This window comes from Nymphalis io, chromosome 9 (genome assembly GCF_905147045.1).
Source record: "Nymphalis io chromosome 9, ilAglIoxx1.1, whole genome shotgun sequence".
NCBI lineage: Eukaryota > Metazoa > Arthropoda > Insecta > Lepidoptera > Nymphalidae > Nymphalis > Nymphalis io.
Window position 1 is genome coordinate 1,910,749 of NC_065896.1, and position 13,997 is coordinate 1,924,745.

Consider the following 13,997-nt stretch of genomic DNA (forward strand, 5'->3'; position numbering starts at 1 on the left):
TTATATAAAGTTGCCGTTGGTCTTGCGCTTTTTCGGTTGTGTTGGATTGTCGTCTCATCGGAATATGAAAGTTAGGGAACACTTGTGTTTGCGCACCATAATAATATTTATAACCTTCTTAGATCGATTAGGCTATATGTATAAATGCATTATTGATTTGTTTTAATGTCTTTATATATAGAAAGAATAGCATTAGTTAAATATATATATGTATATATATATATATATATATATATATATATATATATATTTAACTAATTACTAATTAATAAGTTAAATATATATATATATATATATATATATATTTAACTAATTCTAAGCAGTTTCGTTCAGTGGACAAATTCGGTTTTTCGTATTAAGCGAAGCGTTTAGGATGCGCTCAACTGGCTTTATCGTTCTCGCGAGAATAATGAAATACGTTTGGAATGCATATATGTTAAATAAAAATGTTTTTGTGCCTGCGATTTCAAAAATAAATACTTGTATTCGTATAAAATAGTTTTTTTTTGTTTTATTCAGCGAGTGTGCACTCGATTTTCCGCACATATGCTTTAAGTTTATCTGTTTCCGGTATAAATAATTATACTATAAACATTTTAGCTTTAAATTGTATAGTGTGAAAAAAAATCTCAGAGGAAGTCTCTAACTCGATTAAATAGACTGATCAGTATTTTTTTATAAAATTAAAACAGTTCAAATACACATACATAGTGAGATCATAACATGATGACTTGGAACACGAGTGCATTGCAGCATATGGAATTACCCCCAAGGCGCGTCAATACATTAAAATAGCATAAATTTACATTGAAAAAAAAAACGCTTATTGTGATCGTTTCGCGAGCATCTCAGAGTATCTTATACAACACAGTCCGTCGGCTTGGATGTATCTTTGCTCTTGGATTTAATGATCAATTTTGATTTTAGGTTAAAAATTAAAAAAATATCTTGGCCTACAGTTAAGCCCATAATATTGGAATTCCTACACAAGCCTTGTAATACGTTTGTTTAACAAAAAAAAGCTATGTGTGCTACGCTTTGTACTTGGTGTTTCTATATTATACTCGTGCTTGTTATATAATAATATTTATTTATTATTATTTTAAAACTCCTTCATCCGTTTTTTTATAAAACAGACATATACTTACTGTATAATACATATTGTGATTTTAATACATCTCGTGCTTGACGGTGAAGGAAAATATCATAAGGAAACCTGTATATACCTAATTTCGTTGAAATTCTGTCACATGTGTATATTACCAACCCGCATTGGAGAAGCGTGGTGGAATAAGCTCCCAACCTTCTCCTCAAAAGGCAGAGGAGGCCTTAGCTCAGCAGTGGGACATTAACAGGCTGTTACTGTTACTTACATAAATATATATAAATAATTATTATGAATAAGTTAGGCTTAAGATCCTGATGATTCTAAATCGTATGTTACTATTATATAGTTAGACTGCTATTCGTCGGATTTAGAGTTAGTGCTTATAAGGCGGTGTTTTCGATGCGCAGACTGATTCCATTTTACACTCGTATTATTTACTTTCTACTTCTCGCGGTTTCACCCCCGTTAAACGTTCCTGCTCCGCTCTTAGGGGCCATTATGTTAAGCAGTCTATAATTTAACTCAAGAATTTATCAAACCTAAATGTTAATTAAAAAATAAATGGCTCTTTTGATTTCAAGATTACTATTCATAAAACCACGGAAGCGAGCCGTAAAAGCGTAACAGATAGACATAGATACTTTCGCGTTTATGATATTATTTATTTAAATACCTTTTGACCACCATACATTGTGTAGTAGTATAAAAGGCGGACTTAATACTTAAAGGCATTCTCTACCAGTCAACCTTTAGGCTAAGCAGAAATTGGTGAAGGCGGTAATTGATAATAAAAACATACATACATACAAATATAACAACGCCAAAGAAAATAAAAAACAGAGTTATAATATATATACGTATGAATAATAATGCATTATAGATGTCAAAGACGAAGAGTACTAGGAACTTTCTGACAGAATATGCTCACGGATACGATTCTCAAAAGTAAATTTTGAGGTGGCTTTTCTTATATGCTCAGGTGCTTTGTTCCATAATCGTACAGCTTGAGCGGAGTAAGAATTAGAAACGAAACCAGAAGTATGAATAGGAATAGAAAGAAGGTAAGAATCGTTAGAGCGCAGGTGATGATTGTGTTTATCACACAAAAATTTGAACCTCCCTTTCAAATAATCAGGAGAGAGAGGGTCAAAGATAATATTAGTATAAAATATTTCGCTAAAACCTATTTCAAATATAATTTGACGTCTGTTATTTGGTGATAAGGAACTCTTTTGATATTCTTTTACATGTGTCAGTGTCACGTGTCGCTTAGATTTTAGTTTCATAACTTTCATTTCTAAGAATCGGCAACGTTATAAGTTAACAAATGTATTTTATGTTTATGTTTCCTAGACATAACAATATTATATCGAAGTCGCTTATTCCTTAATAATATTGTCAATGTGTGTGTATAATATCAATGAGTGAGTTTATTAATTCGTTTGTTTGTTACGCCTTCACGTCTTAACAGAGACCTTCATGAATTCATAAACGTTGTACGGAAAACTATATAAAACCTATTGCAGTTTCCTTCACGTGCATTTAAATTATAGAATCAATAATCCAGTGACTAAAACACCAAGCTAAGCTAAAGATTCAGGTTCCAAGCCTGTGCAAGCACCAGTGAGATTACATGGGCTTTAATTTGTATAATACATCTTGTGCTCAGCTCCAAAATCTTCTTTTTAAGAGGTAATTATACTGGTGGTAGAGCTTTGTGCAAGCTCGTCTGGGTAGGTACCACCCACTCATCAGATATTGTACCGCAAAACAGCAGTACTTGGTATTGTTGTGTTCCGGTTTGAAGGGTGACTGAGCCAGTGTAATTACAGGCACAAGGGACATAACATCTTAGTTCCCAAGGTTGGTAGCGCATTGGTGATGTAAGCGATGGTTAACATTTCTTACAATGCCAATGTCTATGGGCGTTGGTGACCACTTACCATCATATCAGGTGGCCCATATGTTCGTCCGCCTTCCTATTCTATAATGAGATCTTTGTCCAGCTTTGGAACGTTTACGCGTTAGTTTAAAAAAATCAACAAATTATTTATTTAAAAACTTTATTGATCAAATAATTGTAAACAAAAGATAGAATTTATTTACTTGAAGGCATTCTCTACCAGTTATATGAAGTTTTAATTATACTTGAAACTTTTTTTCGAATACACGGATACATTGCCATTTCATTTCACGCATGTTGTACTCCGAAATAATAAATAACGAATACAGAAAATGAAACAGAATTTATCGATAAACGAAATTTTTATTTGCAATCCATCCAGTTATAAGAAATTCATATACTGCTTTTCATTAATCTTTCATTTATTTAATGTAGTACTGAAATAATAAGTAGTATTGGTAAAAAGTAATATAAATATTGTTAAACATAAAAGCTATATTATGAATTAGAGCGTAAATTGAAACATTGCATTTTTATATATTCTGGGACACATTATTCACACACGGCCATCTAATCCCAAACTAAGCAGAGCTCGTACTATGGAAACCAGACAACTGGTATACTACATTATACTACTTTTCTTTTGTAAATACATACTTGTATAGATAATTTCGCCCAAACTCAGGACAAGCAGATATGTTTATGTACACAAATGTCTGTACTGGGTGGGAATCGAACCCACAACTTTCGGCGTGAAAAGTAAGTATCTACCAACCACGCCAACCGTCCCGGTTTTAAACATTAACGTTTATCGCTACAGTCGATCAATTATTTAAAAACTAATTAAATACCGTTTGAATTTTATTCTAAGTTGTCGTATCTGTGAGCCTGGAAGAGATCGCTATGTAGCGATAAGGTTGTATGTTAATTATGTTCAATCCATGTGTTATTCATATTTAAATTTTTGTGGTGTACAATAAAGTATATACTATCTATCTATTTATAGTTCCACACACTATGAGACTGTAACGGAACTTTGTCAGTGTATATTAAAAATTACATCTCGAACGAAGAAACTTTAGCAAAGATCTTCTGAAGAATAATTATTTAACTCTGGCATGGCTAAAGGATAATAAGATTATAGCGGATTCTGTCGTTGTAGATATTTATGTTTGTATGTATGATAATCGCCTAAAAATAATATATATATATGTATATATATATATATTTTATATATATATAATATATATATATGTTGTAGACGATATAGTCTCTCATTCAATAGTTTTCCAGAATTGTAGAATTACAGATTGTATCAATTATATCAAGAAGCTTCTTCAGCCATTTTAAATTTCATTTTACTTATATATCATATGAATGGATTATAATATTAAATGTAATGCTACCACGAATTCGGAATGTAGAATCGAGAAGAACTAGCAAGTCGGTAGTTACTTTTTCCACCATTCCGATTTCCGATTTTCCGATTTCATTTCCGATACATTTTTTATCATCTATAAATGAGATGAGATATTATAGAGAAACTCAGATCATATACAATAAAATCCTGCAAGTATCCTTATAACTTACATTTAACCACCAGAGAAAACTTCTCATTGAGTATTTGATTAAAACGCTACCATACGTTTCTTTAGTGATTATTTATTATATTTTATTTTATCAAATAGGAAGCCAACGTTATATATTCAGAAAAATATTTGTTTTTGAATGTATAAAAATATTTTAACAAAATATATAACAATTATAGGTTAACTTACTAATCAAAAAATAAAAAATAAATCTAATTAACGTTAATTAATTTCAAATACTGTGTTATAATTCTATTATTCAGTATAATTTTTCCGCACAACGTATTTCCTGGGGGTAAATTCTAAAATTTTCTTTCTCGCAATCGGATCGAAGCGTAATTGTTGCCGTTTATCCGTTTTCCTATTCTTATAATTTGTCGACTATTGGTATACAAGTTAATATAATAATAATACTTTATTGTTAACCATTACATACATATTATAAAAAGTAGCCCTGACTCTTGAACTGGTGTTACCCGTGCGTCAGAAGTCAGTCCTTCACATTTTTTTTTATATTCGCCGGGAGGGCAAATGACTCTACTCCACCTGATGGTAAGTGGTAGTAGTAGAGTCCAAACGCGACGACGGCCAGTACAGACGGGAAAAACGTTCTGCACTAGCCGCCTTCGATTAAATTCAAATCAATCAATCAACAGCCAATCGTTGTCCACTGCTGAACATAGGCCTCTCCCAAGGTGCGCCAAAGCTCCCTGTCCTCCGCCTTCCGCATCCAGTTGGTGCCCGCCACCTTCTTAAGGTCGTCGGTCCACCTGGCTGGAGGGCGCCCTACGCTGCGCTTGCCAATTCGCGGTCTCCACTCTAGGACTCGTCTGCTCCAACGGCCATCGGTCCTACGACATACGTGACCAGCCCACTGCCACTTCAGCCTGCTAATTTTGCAAGCTATGTCGGTGACTCCGGTTCTTTTCTGGATAATCTCATTTCTGATCTTATCCTTCAAAGATACTCCGAGCATAGCTCGCTCCATAGCACGCTGAGCGACTTTGAATTTGTGGACTAGTCCCGCAGTTAGTGTCCACGTTTCGGCACCGTATGTCATGGCAGGTAAGACGCATTGGTTGAAGACTTTCGTCTTCAAACATTGCGGTATCGACTACTTGAGGACTTGACGAAGGTTGCCAAATGCTGCCCATCCCAAGCGAATTTTTCGATCGGCTTCCTTCTCGAAGTTGTTCCTACCGACTTATATTATCTGTCCTAGGGAGGTATATTCACTAACAACTTCGAGAGGTTTCCCCTCGACGTATATCGGTCCCGGCACGACATGCCTATTGAACATGACCTTGGTCTTGTCAAAGTTTATACCGAGACCGACACACCGGGAAGACTCGCCTAGGCTACGCAGCATTTCGGTGAGATGTTCCAGCGACTCTGCTATGATGACGATATCGTCGGCAAATCGAAGGTATGAGATGTACTCGCCGTTTACATTGACTCCATACCTAGTCCAATCCAGCGTCTTGAAAACGTCTTCCAACGCGTTGGTGAACAGTTTCGGGGATATTACATCCCCCTGTCTCACCCCTCTGCGCAGTTGGATCGCCTTCGTCTTACAGTCCTGGATGTGGACAGTCATTGTAGCGGCGTTGTTCGGACATCTCAGTACCTCGATATATCTCCAATCGATATGACATCTCTGCAATGAGTCGAGCACTGCCCAGGTTTAGATGGAGTCGAAGGCTTTCTCGTAGTCCACAAATGCCATACACAGCGGCTGATTGTACTCTTCGGTCTTCTGCACAATCTGCCGAACAGTATAGATGTGGTCCACGGTGCTGTAGCCTGATCGAAAGCTGGCTTGCTCTGGGGGCTGGAACTCGTCAAGTCGTCTGGCGAGACGGTTCGTGACGACTCTTTAGAACAGCTTATACACGTGACTCAGGAGGGAGATTGGTCTGTAGTTTTTCAAGAGGGTTTTATCACCGTTCTTGAAAAACAGTACCACCTCACTCCCGCTCCACGTTTCCGGGGTCTTGCCATGTTGGATGACGGAATTAAAGAGACTTGCTAGCTCTTTCAGGACTGGAGTCCCGCCTGCCTTAAGCAACTCTGTTGTGGTTCCGTCATCTCCCAGAGCTTTGTTGTTTTTAAGCTGTTCTAGAGCCGCCCTAATCTCGCCTTGGTCAACGACCGGGATTAAATTATTACAATATATTACCAAAGGTCTTATTACTAATAATTCTAAGTTAATCCAAACGGTGTGTACGTAAGTGTGTAAATGTGTATGTGTGTGTATATGTGTGTGTACTATATTTGAGAGTGTGATGTGGATGTTCATTTATAAGGTATATAATAGTTTCTCAACGTCTTCATAATTAAGTTGTTTTAACCATTTTTTAGTTTTGTCTTTTAATTGGTAATTATTAATGTCCTTTATTCTTAAAAATTGATATATTTTTTTATAAAATCTAGGTGCAATACTGTTATATAGTTGCTGTGCAAATTTACTTTTAACTTTATTGTAAGGGAATCGATCTTTTCTACTGAAATTATTTCTGGGTAAGAGTGGGACAATGAATATCTGAATGATAAATACATAATTACTTTAAGTAATGCTCGCTGTTAACAATTAAGTTTGGTTATGACATAACTGTATATGTTAACGTTTCGTTTCGGTTCCAACCCGACTAAATATAGGTTAGTCAAAGTTGTATTGGAATTGCATCGCGAACGTATCGTAATCATTTTAGATTAGTAGAATTGCTTAAATTGTAAAGCATATATACCTAGCTACCGTATTTACAATTAATACGATCTTTCAATTAAAATTTTATAATCTTTAGCCTGAATCTTTCACAGAAGACAAGATATATTTAATTGAAGTCGTTGAAACGAAAAAACAGACTTTATTTATAAATATAATATACAAAATTGAAGGCATTTTACTTTAAAATTTGAATAATTTATATGAAAAAATACGATTTGTAAATTAAAACACAAATTACGAATAAAAATATATCTACCTAAATGTCAAACAGATATTTTTTTTATTAAAAGTATGTCGACAGTACATACTATATAAAATTATTGCTTACACATAATAGGTCTGATATATGCACCAACTTAAGGTTTTCACAACATCTTAGTTCCCATGGTTGGTCGCACATTAGTGATATAAAGAATGGCTGATATTTCTCTTACATCACCAATGTCTATGGGCGGTGATCGCCACTTACCATCAGGTGGCCCATTTGCCAGTCCTCTTACCTATTTCATAAAAAAAAATACACACAAAATAAACTTATATATAATTCATTAAAACAGAACAGTTAAAAAATTTTGTAAAATAAAAACAAACTTAACTTATATTAAAAATATAAGAAACGATAAAAAAAGGTTGAGATACAAATCACTTATTTCGAGATGTGAGCTTGCGTACCTTTTGTTTAAACTTGAATAAAGTATTAAAGAAAATATATATGTTTTAGAAAATTTACTGAAATTTTTATGGGAGACATGTTTATGAATTTTTTTTCCAAAAGGTTTCCGAGTTAGTCGCTTAGGAACCGACAGAGGGATAAAAGACTCCATTAATTAGCGTGTATAAAAATGTGAGGTCAAGCTTGTCACCACATTTTCCTTTTTAAGAAAAAATAGTCGATCTTTGGGATGTAAAAGCAAGGTGTCTGTCTAGTCTTCCACATTTTTGAGACTGAAAATTTGACCAAGTCTTCAAAACTTTTAGTGTTTATATTAAAAAAGTTGACCTTCAGTGTTATCATTTCTATATCTTGACTAAAAGTGAGTTTTTAATTCTGTAATCACCCAAATAAAAATTTACTTTACCAATTTTAAATCACGTTTCAATGGTCTTGAACCTGTTTTACATTATCCGCTACTTATATAATATTAACTATTTTTAATGGTTCAGTATTTTCTGTATGTGGTTATTTTGGAAAACCATAAAACTGTAAAGCTTCATATTTGAGAATAATTATTTCTGTAGTAGAAGTATTCAATAAGAATCTGCAGAACATATTGGTCCCAACGGAAGGTCGCGTTTAAGTCGAGACAAAAAAATTGGTAAAGGTCATCTTTTTAAATTTAAAATAAATTTTGCTTCTTATACATATTGTAAAGTGGATATTTCTCTGAAGTTCTAGAATACCAACTGTTAGTTATATCTTTAATAATTTAAATGAAAGCTAATAGTACGAGAAAAAAATAATCTTATTGAATGAATAAGATTAATAGAATGAATGAAATCGTTCATCATAAATAGAAGTAGTAGTGCACGTTTACAAGGGAATCTTTTGTATGAAACTTAAATGTATCGATTAATTAATATTGATATGTTCTTACTTACAGAGGTATCTTCGAAGATCTTGTGATAGTTGGGTACGCAGAAAGGCGGCGCCGCTGATAGTTTTCGGATCATTTGGCACAGAGTCCTATGGAAAATGCAAAGTCATATTCGAATCAAAATTAAAAACTTCAAAAGTCACAATTTACAAACCGTGTAAATTGTTTTCCACGTCATAAAATCGTCATAAAGTTTATTTCTCCTTTAGAGAATTGTTTTTCATTTTTATTATTGTTCTGAATATGATTCAAAAGTGACAGCCTTATAGGTAATAATGTCTGGCTACTTTTAAAACAACAGATAAAAAGGCGACCTATTTAATATCCTTAAAATAAGAGATTTCATTCGCTAAGAAACTGTATTACAATGTTACCCATAAAAAACATTGTATATTTATTTTGCTCGGATTTAGATTTGTTCGCCAATGTAAATAAATATTATTATAATAATAAGTGGAGGTACATATAGATATATAAACACAGACGTTTACATACACGGTTTATATACACCGATTAATCACTTTCTGTTAAATCTTGTCATCATTGATTTGATTTTCTAAATAAAAAGACATCAGCATTTTACTATTCACACGATTCTAAATATAATATCTTTCTAGAGGCTACTACAACTAGAGAATTAATTATTTATTAAAATCGGCTCAGTAGTTTCAGAGTTATATCGATAATAAAGCGTTCCTTTCATAATAATCCTTAATTTTATCAATGCGAAAGTGACCTTATTAGTCTTTACTACTGAACCGATTTAATAAAATTTTGTAAGCCCATTGCCAGGGGTACATAGCAATACCAAACTATTATATTATAAATATATAAATATGGATAAAGTAAATACAAATACTTATTATAATATGATTTATAATAAGTAATTTTAAGTCAGCAAATTTAGGCTAAACTCACATTAATTTATTACTATAAATATTTTGATAACCTAATATATTATGTATTTATTGACTGTAAATAACGTCTAGAACCTTCTCTTACGATTTAACACAAATGTTTAAGGTACAGTATGTTAATTCAGTTGTTGTTTGAGTCAGTATATTAAGTAACTTACGGATAATAAGGGTTGGTTGGATGTGAGGGCGTTAGTTTGAGGACAGCTCGAAACGCCAAGATGTCACTACTGCTGTTCTGGATCAGGTGATCTGTGGACAAAAATTTTGTTTTCTAATTATAAGACATATCGGCCAACCTTCCTCATGAATCACCCCGATTGGTAGTTTTTCAGTTTATCACGTTCAGACAGACAGACCCAGCGGGGGACTTTGTTTTAATAATAACAATTAGCCGAGATGGCCTAGTGGTTAGAACGCGTGAATCTTAACCGATGATCGTGGGCTCAAACCCGGGCAAGCACCACTGAATATTCATGTGCTTAATTTGTGTTTATAATTCATCTCGTGCTTGACGGTGAAGGAAAACATCGTGAGGAAACCTGCATGTGTCTAATTTCATTGAAATTCTGCCACATGTGCATTCTACCAACCCGCATTGGAGCAGCGTGGTGGAATAAGCTCCAAAACCTTCTCCTCAAAATGGAGAGGAGGCCTTAGCCCAGCCGTGGGACATTAGCAGGCTATTAGTGTGAATATCAATTACGTATAGTTCATTCAACTACCAATGCTTGTTACATAAGCGACGAGTAGTATAAGAAAACCGAATAATAATAATATAAATTACAACGATGTTAATGATCACAAAATATCGATTTTGAGGAATTGAGCTCAAGATAAAACCACTGTTGAAAATTTGTCTCCTGACAGCTCAGACGTGTGTTTAATTATTTTTTAGCAGATCTTCAACTTTTGATACACATCGTATTAAGGCTAAATTTAATAAAATTATGTTCAATCGGGCAGTGATTTGCATAATTCTACGAACTGTTATATCATAACGCAAAAATAACTTCCGGTACACTTTGATCCAGGATATAGGTTACCAGCTCATTGAGCTTCTATGAAGTCTATAGTCAATATACGTATATAAACAAAATATGATCAAGTTGGTATATTTCCTAGAGTATATATTTACGTTAGTAACAGAAGACTATAGTGACGTGAAAGATACAGACAGAAATGACCGAGATAAGAATATGGAGTTATCTAAAGAAATTGGTTGATGTTAAAATTAATGGGGATGTTTTTGCTATAATCCGCGCGATCAGGATGGGATCCGACCTTTTAGAACTAAGACACGCGTGACCCTTCTGGCAATGGTAACGTCGATGATAACTCGCGAGATGTTATTACTTGTTTGTTAGTGTTAATTTTGGCTTGACGTATTGCGTTAATTTAGAAATGTATGGCTATACAACTATTTTAGTGATAAAATTATTATTAGATTAAAATAATAAATGGAAAGAGAGTAGGTAACATTTTGAGTAGTCAATCTCATGATATAATATAAAAACCTACATAGACATAATATGCTGATGTCTTATTACGTCTTTGGCTTTACCAGAATTTAATACTAATTATTTCTCAGAAATCCTTTGCTGACGCTCCTTTGCTCGAGGACTGCAATTTTCTCGGAAAGCGAGCGTACCATACTTAAATTATGAAAGAACATGAATTAACCAGTAGTAGCAGAAACGACAGATAAAATATTTACCGTCACTAAAAACTTTTTGTATAAAATGTTAATATTCTTAAATTAAACAGAATATATATTTTTGACGTAACCAGATAACAATGACAGCTGAACTAAAAAACTACTTGTATTTTCTCTAAACATAAAAATATTTTAAAAGGAGATACAAAATGAATCATACCCAGCTTATTTGTAAGATGGAACGTGACTGGGGTATTTACAGGATTTACTTTTCGTGATGTTAAATATTCATACTGAAAGTATAACGTTGTCATATATGTATGTAAACGAAATATTTTATGCTACAATAAGCTAAGTAATAGTGAAGTCGAGATGGCCCAGTGGTAAGAACGCGTGAATCTTAACCGATGAACGTGGGTTCAAACCCGGGCAAGCACCTCTGAATTTTCATGTGCTTAATTTCTGTTTATAATTCATCCCGTGCTTTTCGGTGAAGGAAAACATCGTGAGGAAACCTGCATGTGTCTAATTTCATCAAAATTCTGCCACATGTGTATTCCACCAACCCGCATTGGAGCAGCGTGGTGGAATAAGCTCCAAACCTGCTCCTCAAATAGGGAGAGGAGGCCTTAGCCCAGCAGTGGGACATTTACAGGCTGTTACTTTTTTTACTTTAAGCTAAGTAAGCAACAGACTGTGAATGTCCCACTGCTGGGCTAAGGCGTCCTCTCCCTTTTTTGCGGAGAAGGTTGTTTATGTTGTTGTGTCAGTACAACCAAATTAACATTCCATTATTCGATTAAAGTTAATATTAAAAACTATTGTAGGTTAATTTTTGAATATATTCTGTAAGTAAACTTATCAAGAATTAATGCGCAGAATATAATATAGTAGAAACTATTATATCTTATGATATTAAATGAACAATTATTGTATATATCGTAAATATCGGACACGGCTCTAACGATTTGGCTCAAATTTTCTATTTAGAGACGGTTTTGTTTTTTAAGTTTATATATAATATATAGATCTTTCCTGAAAAAACACAAATTTCACAAAAATCACAAAAAAAAGTAAGCGAAACTTGATCAAACAAGTACGATATATTGATACAAACATGTACTCTTTCTTGAAATCCGATCCGAGTTTTCAACTCTGGATTTCGGGGCTAGCATTTTTTCTGTTTTGTTTTATATTATTTGCTACTCTTAATATCATACGCAATAAAGTTAAAACAAAGTAAACAAATAAAACACTACGATTTCGACGAACTATCATGTTGATATTAGTGTCTTTTAAATAAATTTAAAATGTATTAAAGACATTTTTTGCTTATCATTGTACTTGGACATTATATAAGACATAATAATTAAATCATTAATTATTAATAAATTATTTCCATTTGTCAAACAGTGTCGCCGGTCATTTTTATGCAAATAGCTTTATCAAAACGAGGTAACTACGTAAGTACGTAGTATATATATGTCGTGGAAAAACAATATTTTTAATTAAAAGTAGCTGAATTGACTATAGTAGTAACGGATAAACGCGGTGACTTCTTTCGTTGTTGAAGTCACGTGGACAAAGTCGTGTTGGGGAGTGGGGTGACTGTTTATAAAAACACTTGCATTCGAGAAATGAAAAGTTGCGTTTGAGAAACTGACCAGTCCACAGCTCCAAGGCGAAACTGTCGGTTTACCTATTTAGTACCTAATTATACTTGTGTATTGTGATCTGTAACAATAAATCCTTATTATACCTACATTAAGTTATTATTGATACAATATCGTGATGGACCCCGTACCACCGAATTTAGAAGAAGACAGCCCTATCGCTCAGCCACCGCTGCCGCCGTCATGTATAAATGATCGTCCTCAATGCATCGATTGTGCGTAATGCGACCTATATGTCCTGGTATTTTTATAGGAATGGAAACTGACCTAGTTTCAAGAGAGCTTAAACCGAAACAGCTAGTTTTAGTCCAGCAATGTTGATTTAATTCAGCACATGGATTGGTGATTAGTTGAATAAGAGAATGTAATTGAAAGAACAAGTACGGGTTATATCCAAAAAATCACTACTGATTTTTGTGTTCTTAAATTAAAATATTCATTTCCGCCCTTCCTTATAGACCTTACTGAATGACCGTTTATTTATAAAATGATTTAACTCTTTTACTCATTATCAATTTAACATTCGAAAAAAGAAGACAATATTCTTTAACTGATCACCCGTTAAACAACGTTTATAAGTAAGGGCATTCGTGTTTAATGACGAATGAAAACACCACGAGATTAATAATAAGTTCCAAAACTCACTCCTTAAGAGCAAGAGCTTCATTGCTTTGGTGGTTGAACTGTATTTTCAAGTTGAAAAGAGTAATTGCTAAGTTTCCTGTCGATTTGTTTGGCATTAAATGTATTAGCATTTCATTAATCTTATTCTGCTAAAGTTTTATGGTGCTTTGAAGTAATGAAACAGCTTTTATATAACCCACTACTAA

General features: G+C 33.6%; 1 protein-coding gene across 1 annotated transcript in view; it reads right to left on the reverse strand.

Moving 5' to 3' along the window:
- Nucleotides 1–13,997, reverse strand: part of LOC126770878 (guanylate cyclase 32E-like) — a 143,791-nt gene that overhangs the window by 57,828 nt on the left and 71,966 nt on the right. The window contains exons 7-8 of the mRNA XM_050490486.1: nt 9,999–10,089; nt 8,928–9,012 (exon numbers count right to left, since the gene is read on the reverse strand). Of these exons, the coding sequence (XP_050346443.1) occupies nt 8,928–9,012; nt 9,999–10,089 (176 nt within the window). The remainder of the gene's footprint in view (nt 1–8,927; nt 9,013–9,998; nt 10,090–13,997) is intronic.